The following is a 14418-nucleotide window of genomic DNA, read 5'->3' as shown; positions in this document are numbered from 1 at the left end:
AAGTAGATATTTTTATTTCACTACGTTCCTAAAGAAAATTTAAAGTTGTCAAATATATAAATAGTAAAGTACACATACAACCAAAAGCTACTTAAGTACTTTACACCACTGCTAATAAATTCCTCATGAGCTTAGTTCTACTGTCGTACCCCATCAGAACCCCACATAGAAGCTTGTTTTATTCCAATGTTTGTCAATAAAGTAAATGTAAGCATACTATATAGCCTTAAAACATTGTTAAAACTATCATTTTGATATCATGGATGATCAGTCCTTGCATTCATAGCTTTGTATATGCATTTGTGAGTGGTTACATTTCTTCAGTCCCATCCCTCAGCTTATTGTTTCAACTGCGTATTGCCCACTTTAGCTTATAGAATTGCTTGGAGGTTCTCCTTCACTCTCAAGGCCTGCATGTGGAATTTGACCTAGTATGGAAACAGTGTTGGAACGCTTTGATCCATGATCTACAGTCAGGTCCAAAATTATTGGCCCCCTTGATAAAGATGAGCAAAAAAGATTGTATACAATAAATAATGCAAATACTAAGCTATATTGTATGCTTAAAAAGAAAACTATAATATTTTAGACTAACACAATTGCTCAGAGAAATAGATTTATTTTTAATAGGGGGGGATTATTGACACCCCTGTTTTCAATACCTTTCCTTGCGACGATAACGGCACTGAGCATTTTTTAAATGTTTCATGAGATTGAAAACACATCGGGAGGGATCTTAGACCATTCCTCTATACAGAATCTTTCCATATCCTTGAGATCCTTTGTCTGCGCTTATGGACTGGCCTCTTCAATTCAAACCACAGGTTTTCAATAGTGTTCAAATCCGCAGACTGAGATTATCGCGACTCGGGAGATGACCCATATGTAGACATGGGAGGCGGAGAGTACAGTTCTCAGATGATTTATTAGAAACACAGGGCAGGCAGAGGTTCGTGATCAGGTCAAGGTCAGGCTGGTAGAAAGGTCAGAACCGGAAAAAACTAGGAAATAGAACTAGAGAAACAGGAAGGTGGGAAAGAACGCTGGCAAGACTTGACAAACAAGACGAACTGGCAACAGACAAACCGAGAACACAGGTATAAATACACAGGGGATAATGGGGAAGATGGGCAACACCTGTAGGGGGGTGGAGACGAGCACAAAGACATGTGAAACAGATCAAGGTGTGATTTTGGGATCAATTAACCATTTCTTTAGGAATTGTGATATGTGCTTGGGGTTATTGCTGGAAGATCCACTTGCGGCCAAGTTTCAGCCTCCAGGCAGAGGCAACCATGTTTTGGGCAAAAATGTCCTGTTACTGGTTGAAGCTCATGATGCTTTTGGCCTTAACAAGGGCCCCAGGACATTAAAGATCTACCACCATATTGTACAGTATGTATGGGGTTCTTTTCTGCTTATGCATGCTTATTTTAACCCCAAACCCACCACTGGTGTGCGTGGCCAAAGAGCTCACTTTTCATGTCATCCAGCAAATGTAAATGCCTGGAGTTTGCTAAAAAGGCATTGGCACTTGGACTGGAAACAGTGCTATGGTCATATGACATGAAATTAGTGCTCTTTGGTCACCACACCAGTGGTGGGTTTGGTGTCAAAATAAGGATGCATTAGCATAAAATAACCCCATACCTAATGTAAAATATGGTGCTGGATTAAGGGCACTACATTCTACAGTGTTTTGATGTTGTATTCTGTATTGTCACTTGGGGAATTACTAAGGTTAATTTCAGTGTACAGATAATGAATTAAAGTATTAAGTAGACCTACTACTATGCTTTTGTAAGTATTGTTGTGCTTGAATAATACAAGGTATATCCACTTATTTGAGGCAAAAATGTAGAGCCACTTGGTTTTCTCATTTAAACTCTCCTTGCCCAGAGGTATACTTTCCCTGAGCAGTCTCCATCCAGTCTCAAGGCTGAAGTTGAAGAATTCAGACGTTTTTTTTTTTTCATTGGGAACATTTACAATATGTTGGATGTGGCTGGCTCTGACGCAGAGCAGAAAGAGAGGGGTCTCATGGCAGAAGGAAAGGGGTTTCCTTGTTAAACTTGGAGCCCATCAGTCATCCTGCTGGATCTGTTAGCCATGCAGTAGTGGATCTTTCCCCCAAATCAGATCAATTCAGTTTGTGTTTGTCACTGTGACCCGGTGACGGGTCCCTCTCTCTGAGCTGATCTCTTACTAATGACGAGGCAGAGCTTCAGATGGTTTTTACATGTTGGATGTTTTTTCCTCTGCATTGTGTCTGATAGTGTTTTTTGCTATTGTCACTGCTTAATGTGATACATTAACTAGGCTAACTGTAAATGAACTGCTAAATAACTAACTGTATCAACTTCAATGTAGAAGACAGACAGCGGGGCAATGCCTTAATATATCCAAGTTTGACTATTAACTAACAATTAACGGACTGTTAACTAACTAGTACCTTACTGCGTCCCTATAGAAGAGAAGAAGCCAGGCAGCGAGGCGGTGGCGGAGTACCTGGAGGGCAAGAAGAAATATGAAGACATGAGGAAACAGAAACTGAAGAAGGGATCCAGCAGAGAAGCGCAGGTAACAGAGGAGTCATTACTCAAAACTGTGTCAGCTGTCATTTACTCTCTACACACATTACATTTGAGTCATTTAGCAGAAACTCTTGTCCAGAGCGACTTTCAGTAGTTAGTGTGTACATTTTCCTACTGGTCCTCATTGTGGTCAATTGGAGCTCTGGGATTATAGAGTGTTGATGACATTAATGATGACGTCATTCAGTCAAACGCATATAAATTACCAGCAGTGCATTTTTTTCTTGATGCAACAGGGGGTTGAGGTGAAAGTCTGAGACTTAGATGAGCGTTAGATCTTAAGATTTTGTTTTGTTAGTGACCCAGATCTCCCAGTGACCGTTAAGCTGATTGTCTTGTAGACAATGGCGCTGCTGGACCGATTCAAGTCCAAGCTGTCTTCAGCCATCACTGAGACCTCCGAGGCCCCTGAGGAGGCCCCTGAGGAGCTGGCAGAGGACGACGACAAAGGATGGTACGTTATGGTTAGCGTTCTGGCGGACATGATATTTTGTCAGCCGGTGATTGTCATGCAAATGACAATGCCGGTCTCAAGGTAATTGACCATTATTTAACATAAAATATCCCAGACATTTAGCATCTCCGGGCTTCCACACACAGCCTACAAGCCAATGATGTGGACCTTTTGGAACATCTACATTTGAAAAAGTTTAATAAATCCATTTAATACACATCACAATAAAACCATTATTTATTTTAGGCAGGTCTAAAGAAACATGATTTGAAGAAAATGTACCCTATTTCAGAAGAACAGAATAGCATATTCTGAGTCGTCCTTATGTTAGACCCTGCTCTGGCTATGCCAAATGGCTGTGGGCTACACTAGTTAATTTAGCAGGCAATATTTGCTTATAATTCCTGTGGTATTATTTTATGGTAATAAGAATACAATTGAACATAGCTGAATAAACAAAGGCTATTTTTTCCAAACGATTTACGAGGAAGTTTGCACAAGCGACTATTCTCTGTTGAGCGTTTAACAAAGAAACAGTTCCTCCTATATGCTTCTTCATTTAGAGTTATTTATGCAACTTTATTTGCGATACAAACTCTCTTTAACCTCTCTGGGATATGTGGGACGTTAGCGTCCCACCTGGCCAAAAGCCAGAGAAAATGCAGAGCGCCAAATTCAAATAAATTACTATAAAAATCAAACTTTCATGACAACACACATGTAAGATACCAAATTAAAGCTACACGTGTTGTGAAGCCAGCCAACATGTCAGATTTAAAAAAGGCTTTCGGCAAAAGCAAACGATGCTATTATCTGAGGATAGCACTTCCGTAAACAAAAGAGAGCAAAACATATTTCAACCCTGCAGGCGCGACACAAAACACAGAAATAAAAATATAAATCATGCCTTACCTTTGACGAGCTTCTTCTGTTGGCACTCCAATATGTCCCATAAACATCACAAATGGTCCTTTTGTTCGATTAATTCCGTCGCTATACATCCAAAATGTCCATTTATTTGGCGCGGTTGATCCAGAAAAACACTGGTTCCAACTTGTGCAACGTGACTACAACATATCTCAAAAGTTACCTGTAAACTTTGCCAAAACATTTCAAACTACTTTTGTAATGCAACTTTAGGTATTTTTAAAGTAAATAATTGATAAAATTGAAGACTGATTGATTGTGTTCAATACAGGAAGAAAACAAACTGACGCTACCTTTCTGGTCACGCTCCTCTAACAAACAGTACACTTGAAGTGACCCTCGTTTTGAACAGGGCTACTTCTTCATTACACAAAGGAAAAACCTCAACCAATTTCTAAAGACTGGTGACATCCAGTGGAAGCGGTAGGAACTGCAAGAAGGTCCCTTAGAAATCTGGATTCCCAATGAAAAGAGAAATTACCTCAAAAATCTGAATGGTTTTTCCTCAGGGTTTCGCCTTCTACATAAGTTGTGTTATACTCACAGACATGATTCAAACAGTTTTAGAAGATTCAAATCTACTAATAATATGCATATCTTATCTTCTGGGGATGAGTAGCCGGCAGTTGAATTTGGGCATGCATTTCATCCGGACGTGAAAATACTGCTCCCTGTCACCAAGAAGTTAAGGGTTGATCTGAGCGTTCGGTCCTAACAACATCAGTCAAGCACCCGATCTGACTGGCTAATGTTAGTGTACTTCCAGACACAAACGAGAGAACAGCTCACTGACCATTTTACTTGCCCTAGCAGAGCTGGTTAGGCTGTTTTCATGTTATCCAGAGCTTGCAACAATTGAAGTTTTTTTTGTTGTCAACGTTTACTGACATATTACCGGCCATATTTAACAGGTGTTGAGCGTTCGTAAATTTTGTCAGTTATTCTGCGCTCTAGCACACTCGGACGAGAGTTTTATGAAATCTGAGTAGATAGCCAGAGCGAATTTACCAGCTACGTCTATCAACAGTTGTCACAGTGACATTCTGTTGAAATGGTTACTTGCAAAGTGGAATCTTCTGTTAAAACATGTCGCTAGCAAGCTAGGTAAACAATGAACCATAATTCTAACTCATGACGTTACTACCTTGCATTAATCTGCAGGTAGCTAACCAACCAGGTTCAATGTTAGCTAGTTAACGTTTGGCTATAACTAGCAAAGCAAATGGCTCTGAGATACGAATAATAAGATCATACACGTAACGTTAGCTAGCGAGCCAGCCAGCTAATGTTAGCTGGCTAGCTAACAGTACACTTTACACTTTAACTTGACATGAATATTACTTTCTGCCAAATCAGAAAACGTGTAATATCTGAAAATGTAGCTAACAGTGACATTCTATTGAAATTAATACTTGCATAGTGGAGTCTTTTGATAAGACATGTAGCTAGCTAAACAATGAACCATAATCCCAAATCATGATTATGAAGAGCAACAGTTATGCAGTTCTACTACAGAATATATGTTTTTTTTTTTTTTTAAGGATTTTTTAAAAACAGGATTACCTACCAGCTCAAATAGACAGAAGAGGGCCATATGGCAGACCAATTCGAACTCATGTCTCTGCATTTCCAGCCATTCATTATCTCAGCCAATCATAGTTAGCGGGAAGGTTGCTGGCTTTTTCTGTGGCTAAACCAACTAGGCTCATAATTTAACAATTGTATTCGTATTTACATATGGCGTACAAGTTTGTTATTAAGGCACATGAAAGTTCCCATGTTCCCAGAATGAATTTCTGCCCCAAAAAACACAAAGTTTTAGTTCAAATGTGTTCCTGTGAAGTAGTGACCTGTGACATATGCCTAGTTTCCTGAAATTAGTCACAAATATCTACATAAATATGACAGATCTTGCTTCTGTTGCCTGTTTTGTTTGTTTAATATACAACAGCAAATGTTGGATAAAGCAATTGTACAGATTCGGCTATTTTTTTTATTTTGTTATGCTGTAATAAAGGCTTTACAAACGTTTTTCATTAGAACAGACTTGTATTACTTACAATTTATTTAGTGTTGTTTACACTGTTCCCAACAGGCAGAAAAATAATACTGTATTCTAACAGCACCTGTTTGTCACACATAATATGCACGCAGGTCTCGCTACTATTTTTTAACACAGTGTGACCATCGGGCTCTTTCTTGAGTCATTTTTGTGTCTCCATTATTTAATCAAACCGTGTGCTTAAAGCATCAAACAAGCTCAGTGCATATGTAGTTGATTTTATTCAAACACACATGGTCTGTCAGGACGACTCTCGGTCAACCAAGATTTTTTTTTAGTCGGGAACAGCCTTACTTGCAATAAGTCCTAAGCAAAGTTTCCCACTGGGCACAGAAGTCAGTTCAACATCTAGTTTTGATTTACATTTGGATGAGTTGTCAACTAACGTGAATTCAACTTGAAATCAACAAAAAATGTCACCATATCATTGGATTTCGGTTAAAAGTTGGGGATGAAAAGACGGAAATGCCCTTACGTCGAGGACTTTTTGCAGCTCCAACCAGTTTTCCACGTTGATTCAACGTCATGATATTGATGGAATTGGGTGCCATTCAGGACGAGCCAGTTCTAGTAGGCCAGCCAGAGCAGCCCATCCACCCCACCCCCCTATTCTGTAACAGATATGTTATGTCTGTTAATGCCCAGTCATAACACAGGCCTGAGGAGCTGCTCCTTAACGACTTGACACACTGTTGAACTTTATACAGTGGATCAACACACTCTGACTGCTCTAGATTACATACAGTGCATTCAGAAAGTATTCAGACCCCTTGACTTTTTCCACATTTTGATGCTTTACAGCATTATTCTAAACTTGATTGAGTAGATTTTTTCCCTCATCAATCTACACACAATACCCCATAATGACAAAGCAAAAACTGGGTTTTTAGAAATGTTTGCAAATCGAATCAATTCAAATGTTTATTTGTCATGTGCGCCGAATACAACAGGTGTAGACCTTACAGTGAAATGCTTACTTACAGGTTCTAACCAATAGTGCAAAAAAAGGTATTAGGTAAAGAAATAAAACAACAGTAAAAAGACAGGCTATATACAGTAGCGAGGCTATAAAAGTAGTGAGGCTACATACAGACACCGATTCGTCAGGCTGATTGAGGTAGTATGTACATGTAGATATGGTTAAAGTGACTATGCATATATGATGAACAGAGAGTAGCAATAGCGTAAAAGAGGGGGTGGTGGGGGGTGGGACACAATGCAGATAGCCCGGGTTAGCCAATGTGCGGGAGCACTTGTTGATCGGCCCAGTTGAGGTCGTATGTACATTAATGTATAGTTAAAGTGATTATGCATATATGATAAAGAGAGAGTAGCAGCAGCGTGAAAAATAGGGGTTGGGGGGGGACACACACACAATGCAAATAGTCCAGGTAGACATTTGATTACCTGTTCAGGAGTCTTATGGCTTGGGGGTAAAAACTGTTGAGAAGCCTTTTTGTCCTAGACTTGGCACTCCGGTACCACTTGCCATGCAGGAGTAGAGAGAACAGTCTATGGCTGGGGTCTTTGACAATTTTTAGGGCCTTCCTCTGACATCGCCTGGTGTAGAGGTCCTGGATGGCAGGAAGGTTAGCCCCAGTAATGTACTGGGCTGTATGCACTACGTACACACTATAAAATAAAAACTATCACATTTACATAAGTATTCAGACCCTTTACTCAGTACTTTGTTGAAGCACCTTTGGCAGCGATTACAACCTCAAGTCTTCTTGGGTATGACGCTTACAAGGTTGGCTCACCTGTATTTGATGAGTTTCTCCCATTCTTCTCTGCAGATCCTCTCAAGCTCTGTCAGGTTGGATGGGGAGCGTTGGTGTACAGCTATTTTCAGGTCTCTCCAAAGATGTTCGATTGGGTTCAAGGTCAGGCTCTGGGTGGGCCACTCAAGGATTCAGAGACGTGTCGCGCTGCCACAACCATGCTTCACTGTAGATTGAGATGGTGCCAGGTTTCCTCCAGACGTGACATTCAGGCCAAATAGTTCAATCTTGGTTTCATTAAACCAGAGAATCTTGTTTCTCTTGGTCTGAGAGTCTTTAGGTGCCTTTTGGCAAACTCCAAGCGGGCTGTCATGTGCCTTTTACCCAGGAGTGGCCTCCGTCATGTCACTCTACCATAAAGGCCTGATTGGTGGAGTGCTGCAGAGATGGTTGTCCTTCTGGAAGGTTCTCCCATCTCCACAGAGGTACTCTAGAGCTCTGTCAGACTGAGCATCGGTTTCTTGGTCACCCCCCTGACAAAGGCCCTTCTCCCCTGATTGCTCAGTTTGGTCCGGCGACTAGCTCTAGGAACAGTCTTGGTGGTTCCAAACTTCTTTCATTTAGAATGATGGAGGCCACTGTGTTCTTGGGGACCTTCAGAGCTGCTGAAATGTTTTGGTACCCTTCCCCATATCTGTGCCTTGTCACAATCCTGTCTCGGGGCTCTTTGACAATTCCTTTGAAATGGCTTGGTGTTTGCTCTGACATGCACTGTCAGCTGTGGGACCTTATATAGACGGCTGTGTGCCTTTCCAAATCATGTCCAATCAATGGAATTTACCACCGGTGAACTACAATCGAGTTGTAGAAACATCTCAAGGATGATCAATGGAAACAGGATGCACCTGATCTCAATTTTGAGTCTCATAGCAAAGAGTCTGAATACTTATGTAAATAAGACATTTTTTTCTACATTTTCGCTTTGTCATTATGGGGTATTGTGTGTAGATTGATGAGGGAAAAAATGTATTTAATCAATTGAACAAAGTCAAGGGGTTTGAATAGTTTCCCCAACGCACTGTAGATGTAATTATGGGTGCCATCCTTAGGTTTTAGTTTCCGTACTCTCAGAGAAACACAGACTGCCAGCCAGGTGAAAAGATTGCTCTAACATGGGCATGTTTATTTCTCTCTTACTTTGACATTTTTTGTTTTGTCTTAGTAGGCTTGGCTCATGGTGTGTGTGTGTGTGCGCGACTACCTGTGTGTGGGTCTTTACGGATGCGTGTGTTGGAAAGGCCGTTCCCGACCCTCGGCACAGCTCTACAGTAATAGTGGATGCCACTTTCTCTACCATCTAGGCCTAGACCAGGACTGAAGGTTTTGTCATCCCTAATGTGTGTTTTACACAAGACAACATTGAGTTGCCTCTGTGTAAGAAACTAGCACATTAGGAAGTATAGGGATGTTTCTCTAAGGTTTTAGTGCGCGCAGGCTGAAGCTATAGAATGGGATGTACACTGCAGTTAGGAGGACACTGTTCAGTACTGTAGTCTGCTGGCTCGCACCGCTCCTTCTGTCAGACAAATCAGATGCATATGGAATTCCATTTTTTTCCTCCCCCGGTCGGTCACATTTATGGTCTATTTCGGTTCTATTTTTCAATTTGATTACCTCCTCAGATGGATTGTGTTTTGACGTTTCTCCTCTCTGCTGCTGATGTGTTTTCAACGTCCTGCCGTGTCCTGACCAGAACAGAGACCCTCACCGCAGTACTGACGACTCACTGAGAGCGAGACGCAGAGACACGGAGGGTGAGGGAGGGAGGGAGGGCGAGCTCCAGCCTACAGGAAACAAGCTAGCTAACACATTGCCCTGTGGAGCAGCTCCTGCTGGGAGTTAAAACACGGCCCGTGTGTCTGTGTATTGGCACCTGACGCCGTGCCAATAATTCAGATATACCAGTTTATTGAAGGCCATGAAGACAGCGGTGTGTATGTGTGCATGTTTGCAGAGCCTGGTCTCTCTGCCGTTTCCCTCAGTGGGCAGACAGAGCCACAGTCAGGAAATCAGCTTTTACATCGTGTTTTCCTCTCCCATTCTGATTTTCACCAACAGACCTCTGAGTCTCTCTCTCAGACCTCAATATATAGAGAGCGAGAGAGAGTCAGAGGGCTGAAATTAATCCCATGTGTTTGAACTTCGAGGAAAGTGGCTGTGTGAGAGATTTAGAATAACAAAACCTGTAGTTGCTATTAGTCTCAGCCAGCCAGGCCCCCAGCTCGGTCTCACTGTTTGGCCCCCGCCAGCCAGCTAGGTATGAGACAGGAGGAGGAGGAGGGAAGATGGGCACAGTAGCCTAGCAGTCCCAGGCTGTGTCCCAAAAGGCACCCCGGGTCCCAAATGGTGCCCAGGGCTCTGGTAAGAAGTAGTGCACTATATAGGGAATAGGGTGTCATTTGGGCCGCAGACCTAATCTAGAACAACACCCGCCAGCCACGCACTAGCGTAGGATGTCTGTGCCACTCTGCGAGCTCTGGTACAGGAACTATTGGGTTACTACAGGTCAGACTCCCCAAGTCAAGTCTGGGCCAGGGGACTGTAAACTATTCCGTCTGGGTCTACAAACGTTATACTTTCTAGATCGCTCTGCTAACACACACACACACACACACACACACTCACTCCAAGAAGCCAGCCATAGAGCCCGTCGCCCCACCCCCATCCCCCCCTCTTTCCTCCCTCTTTTCAGAAAGCGAAAGAAAAACAAATAGAGGAAAGGCTTCTGAGTTCTGAGGCTTCTGGGTAGAGAGTGGGTTTGATAAGCAGACTGGAGCGCTGAATGGTGGGAGCCCAGAGCCTGGCACACATACACATATACAGTGCCTTCAGAAAGTATTCACACCACTTGACCTTTTCCACATTTTGTGGTTACAAAGTGGAATAAACATGTATTTAATTGTCACTTCTATTCACTCTGTCATTTAGGTTAGTACTGTGGAGTAACTACAGTGTTGTTAATCCATCCTCAGTTTTTTCCTATAACTGCCATTAAACTGTAACTGTTTAAAAGTCGCCGTTGGCTTCATGGTGAAATCCCGAAGTGGTTTCCTTCTCTCCGGCAACTGAGTTAGGAAAAACACCTGTATCTTTGTAGTGACCGGGTGTATTGATTCACCATCCAAAGTGTAATTAATAGCTTCACCAATATACCAAAGGGATATTTAATGTCTGCGTTTAAAGGTTTTTTAATAGGTACCCGTTGTGAGGCATTGGAAAACCTCCATGGCCTTTGGTGTTGCATCTGTGTTTGAAATTCACTGCTCAACTGAAGGACCTTGCAGATACTTGTATATGTGGGGTACAGAGATGGGGTAGTCTTTCAAAAATCTTGTTAAACACTTGTTAAACACAATTTATTATGTGACTTGTTAAGCATATGTTTACTCCTGAACTTATTTTGGCTTGCCATAACAAAGGTGTTGAATACTTATTGACTGAAGACATTTCAGCTTTTTATTTTTTATTAATTTGCAAACATTTAGAAAAACATCATTCCACTTTGACATTATGGGGTGTTGTGTGTAGATTATTGACACAAAATCTCAATTGAATCCGTTTTAAATTCAGGCTGTAACACAAAATGTGGAAAAGGTTGAGGGGTGTGAATACTTTCTGAAGGCACTGTGTGTATACATATACACACACACACGCACATACACACACTGTTCTGTAGTCTGGGCAATGAGGCTGTGTTCCTGTCATCACTGAGGCTGCTAGACAAATTATGGTAGCGGTCCGCCTCGCGCTGCAGGACTCCTCAGTCTGCCAGAGTAGAGCCACCATGACGTCCTGGATGAGCTGTCACTACTACTGCCCAGTTCACATGAACACAGGAGGGGGGACTGCAGAGGACACACACATGCTTCACCTATGTACCCAGGCAGACTAAAAGGCAGACAAACACATAAGGTTGCACGATTCTCTCTCCCTCTCTCTTCTTAAGGCTGCTTCCCAATCCCATGCACTTCAAGCCCCGCCCTTCATGTCACTCTCCTTGTGCTCGGGTATTCACTCTGCCTCCATTGACCAAACCACAGCGTGCAGTCTACAGATTTTTCCCCAAACAAGAACTGCAGTGGGCAGCGTTCCACTTTGCTCCTTAACATAAATCAACATTTGTATATTTGACTGTTCGCTTGTGTAACTTGCTCTCTGCAACACGCTACTTAGTTGGTCTTAGCAAGCTTGCAAATGTGTCCATATCTCACTGGAGTTAGCTAGCTAGCTAACAATTAGCATTAGGAGCCAAGACACATTTTTGCTAGCTAAGTCCGGTGAGATACGGCAAATCTTGCTAGCAAACTTTTACTCTAATACAGGCCGGAACCCGCGGTGCAACAACTTGTTTCTTAATCAGAGAGGACAAGGCGAAGAATGTTCTAAAATCTTTGTCTGAACATACATATCTATTTAAATCTAATTAGGGTCGCCTGGGAAACACTGACCAACACTTTGGTTCCTACTCTGTCACAACCATCTCCTCCCATATTTTTCTTAATTTGTTTTCATGCCAACCTAAACTGCATTCCAAGTGTCCACAGTATTCCAACCATGAAATTAGAATGGTCATTCTATTTCTGTGATTCCAACAGTTTTCCCAAGTGTTTGGATCTATATACGCAAGTAAAATTGCAGTATTTCGTTCAAAAATTGCAATTCGATATGTTCCTGTATTGTGCAGCCTTACACATACACTGAGTGTATAAAACATTATGAACACCTGCTCTTTCCATGACATAGACTGACCAGGTGAAAGCTATGATGTCACTTGTTAAATCCACTTCAATCTGTGTAGATGAAAGGGAGGAGACAGGCCAAAGAAGGATATTTAAGCCTTGAGACAATTGAGACACGGATTGTGTGGGTGTGCCATTCAGAGGGTGAATGTGCAAGACAAAAGATTGAAAGTGCCTTTGAACGGGGTATGGTAGTAGGTGCCAGGCACACCGGTTTGTGTCAAGCACTGCAACGCTGCTGGGTTTTTAACGCTCAACAGTTCCCTGTGTGTATTAGGAATGCTCCACCACCCAAAGGACATCCAGCCTACTTGACACAACTGTGGGAAGCATTGGAGTCAACATGGGCCAGCATCCCTTTGGAACGCTTTCAACACCTTGTACAGTTCACACCCCGAGGAACTGAGGCTGTCTTGAGGGCAAAGGGGGCTGCAACTCAATATTAGGAAGGTGTTCTTAATGTTTTGTACACTCAGTGTATATATAATATGCCATTTAGCAGATGTTTTTATGCTCTACCAACTGAGCCACCAAGGACCACTATATACACACGCTTCACAGAAGCACATGGGCAGACACACACACACACACATAGACACACAGACAAGCCATCTGACAAAAATACACTCATACTGTATGCTTTCGACACCTTGTACAGTTCACACCCCGAGGAACACAGACTCAAGTGCACACTCAGACACACGCCATCCAACACACACATACAAGGAGGACACATATTTCAATGTGATCTTAGTGGCTGATTGAAGGGGATCTCTCCCTAGGACCATACAGCAGAACTTGTATAGCAATAGGTTGGCTTATATTCTATTACTGTAGAACGTTCATTATGTAAGTAATACCCCAGGCTTGTCTGTTTTTTCCATTGTCCGATTCGGACGGGATTAGTTTTTATGAAATTGCCCCCTGTAAATCTTTTTTTTCTTCTTCTTTTTATGTACTGTTATGATGGAAGACTGGAGGCTGTTCTAGGCATGAACGGTGCAAAACGGCTGCCAGCTAAACTGGTTGAAATATGCAGGAATCGCTCCGCCATTTCCTGGTTGCTAAAATTCTATGACAAAACAAGCAATGTGTAGAGATTCATTGCACCATCTAAACCGCTATGAAATGCACTATATATACAAAAGTATGTCCACATCCCTTCAAATTAGTGGATTTGGCCATTTCAGCCACACTCGTTGCTGACAGGTGTATAAAATTGAGCACACAGCCATGCAATCTCCATAGACAAACAAGGACAGTAGAATGGCCTTGCTGAAGAGCTCAGGGACTTTTAACCTGGCATCGTCATAGGATGCCACCTTTCCAACAAGTCAGTTCGTCAAATTTTTGCCCTGCTAGAGTTGTGACAGTCAACTGTAAGTGCTGTTATTTTGAGGTGGAAACGTCTAGGAGCAACAACAGCTCAGCGGTAGGCCACACAAACAGAATGGGACCGCCGAGTGCTGAAACACGTAAAATTCATCTGTCCTCTGTTGCAACACTCACTACCGAGTTCTAAACTGCCACTAGAAGCATTGTCAGCACAATAAGTGTTCGTCGGGAGCTTCATGAAATGGGTTTCCAAGGCCGAGCAGCCGCATGCAAGCCTAAGATCACCATGTGCAATGCCAAGCGTTGGCTGGAGTGGTGTAAAGCTTGCCGCCATTAGAGTCTGGAGCAGTGGAAACGTGTTCTCTGGAGTGATGAATCACGCTTCACCATCTGGCAGTCCAGCAAACAAATCTGGGTTTGGCGGATGCCAGGAGAACGTTACCTACCCCAATGCATAGTTCCAACTGTAAAGTTTGGAGGAGGAATAATGGTCTGGGGCTGTGTTTCATGGTTTGGGTTAGGCCCA

General features: G+C 42.4%; 1 protein-coding gene across 2 annotated transcripts in view; it reads left to right on the top strand.

Annotated features, from left to right (window-relative positions):
• cwc27 (CWC27 spliceosome associated cyclophilin) overlaps positions 1 to 14418 on the top strand; it is a 48732-nt gene that overhangs the window by 30835 nt on the left and 3479 nt on the right. The window contains exons 12-13 of one of the 2 annotated variants that reach the window (XM_021602965.2): positions 2471 to 2580; positions 2936 to 3048. In XM_021602965.2, coding sequence (XP_021458640.2) covers positions 2471 to 2580; positions 2936 to 3048 — 223 coding nt within the window. The remainder of the gene's footprint in view (positions 1 to 2470; positions 2581 to 2935; positions 3049 to 14418) is intronic. The other variant, XM_036977582.1, reaches the window with a different exon arrangement.

Source organism: Oncorhynchus mykiss, chromosome 5 (genome assembly GCF_013265735.2).
Source record: "Oncorhynchus mykiss isolate Arlee chromosome 5, USDA_OmykA_1.1, whole genome shotgun sequence".
Taxonomy (NCBI): Eukaryota; Metazoa; Chordata; class Actinopteri; order Salmoniformes; family Salmonidae; genus Oncorhynchus; species Oncorhynchus mykiss.
The sequence above is the reverse complement of the archived record's forward strand: the minus strand, read 5'-3'. Positions and strand labels throughout refer to the sequence as shown.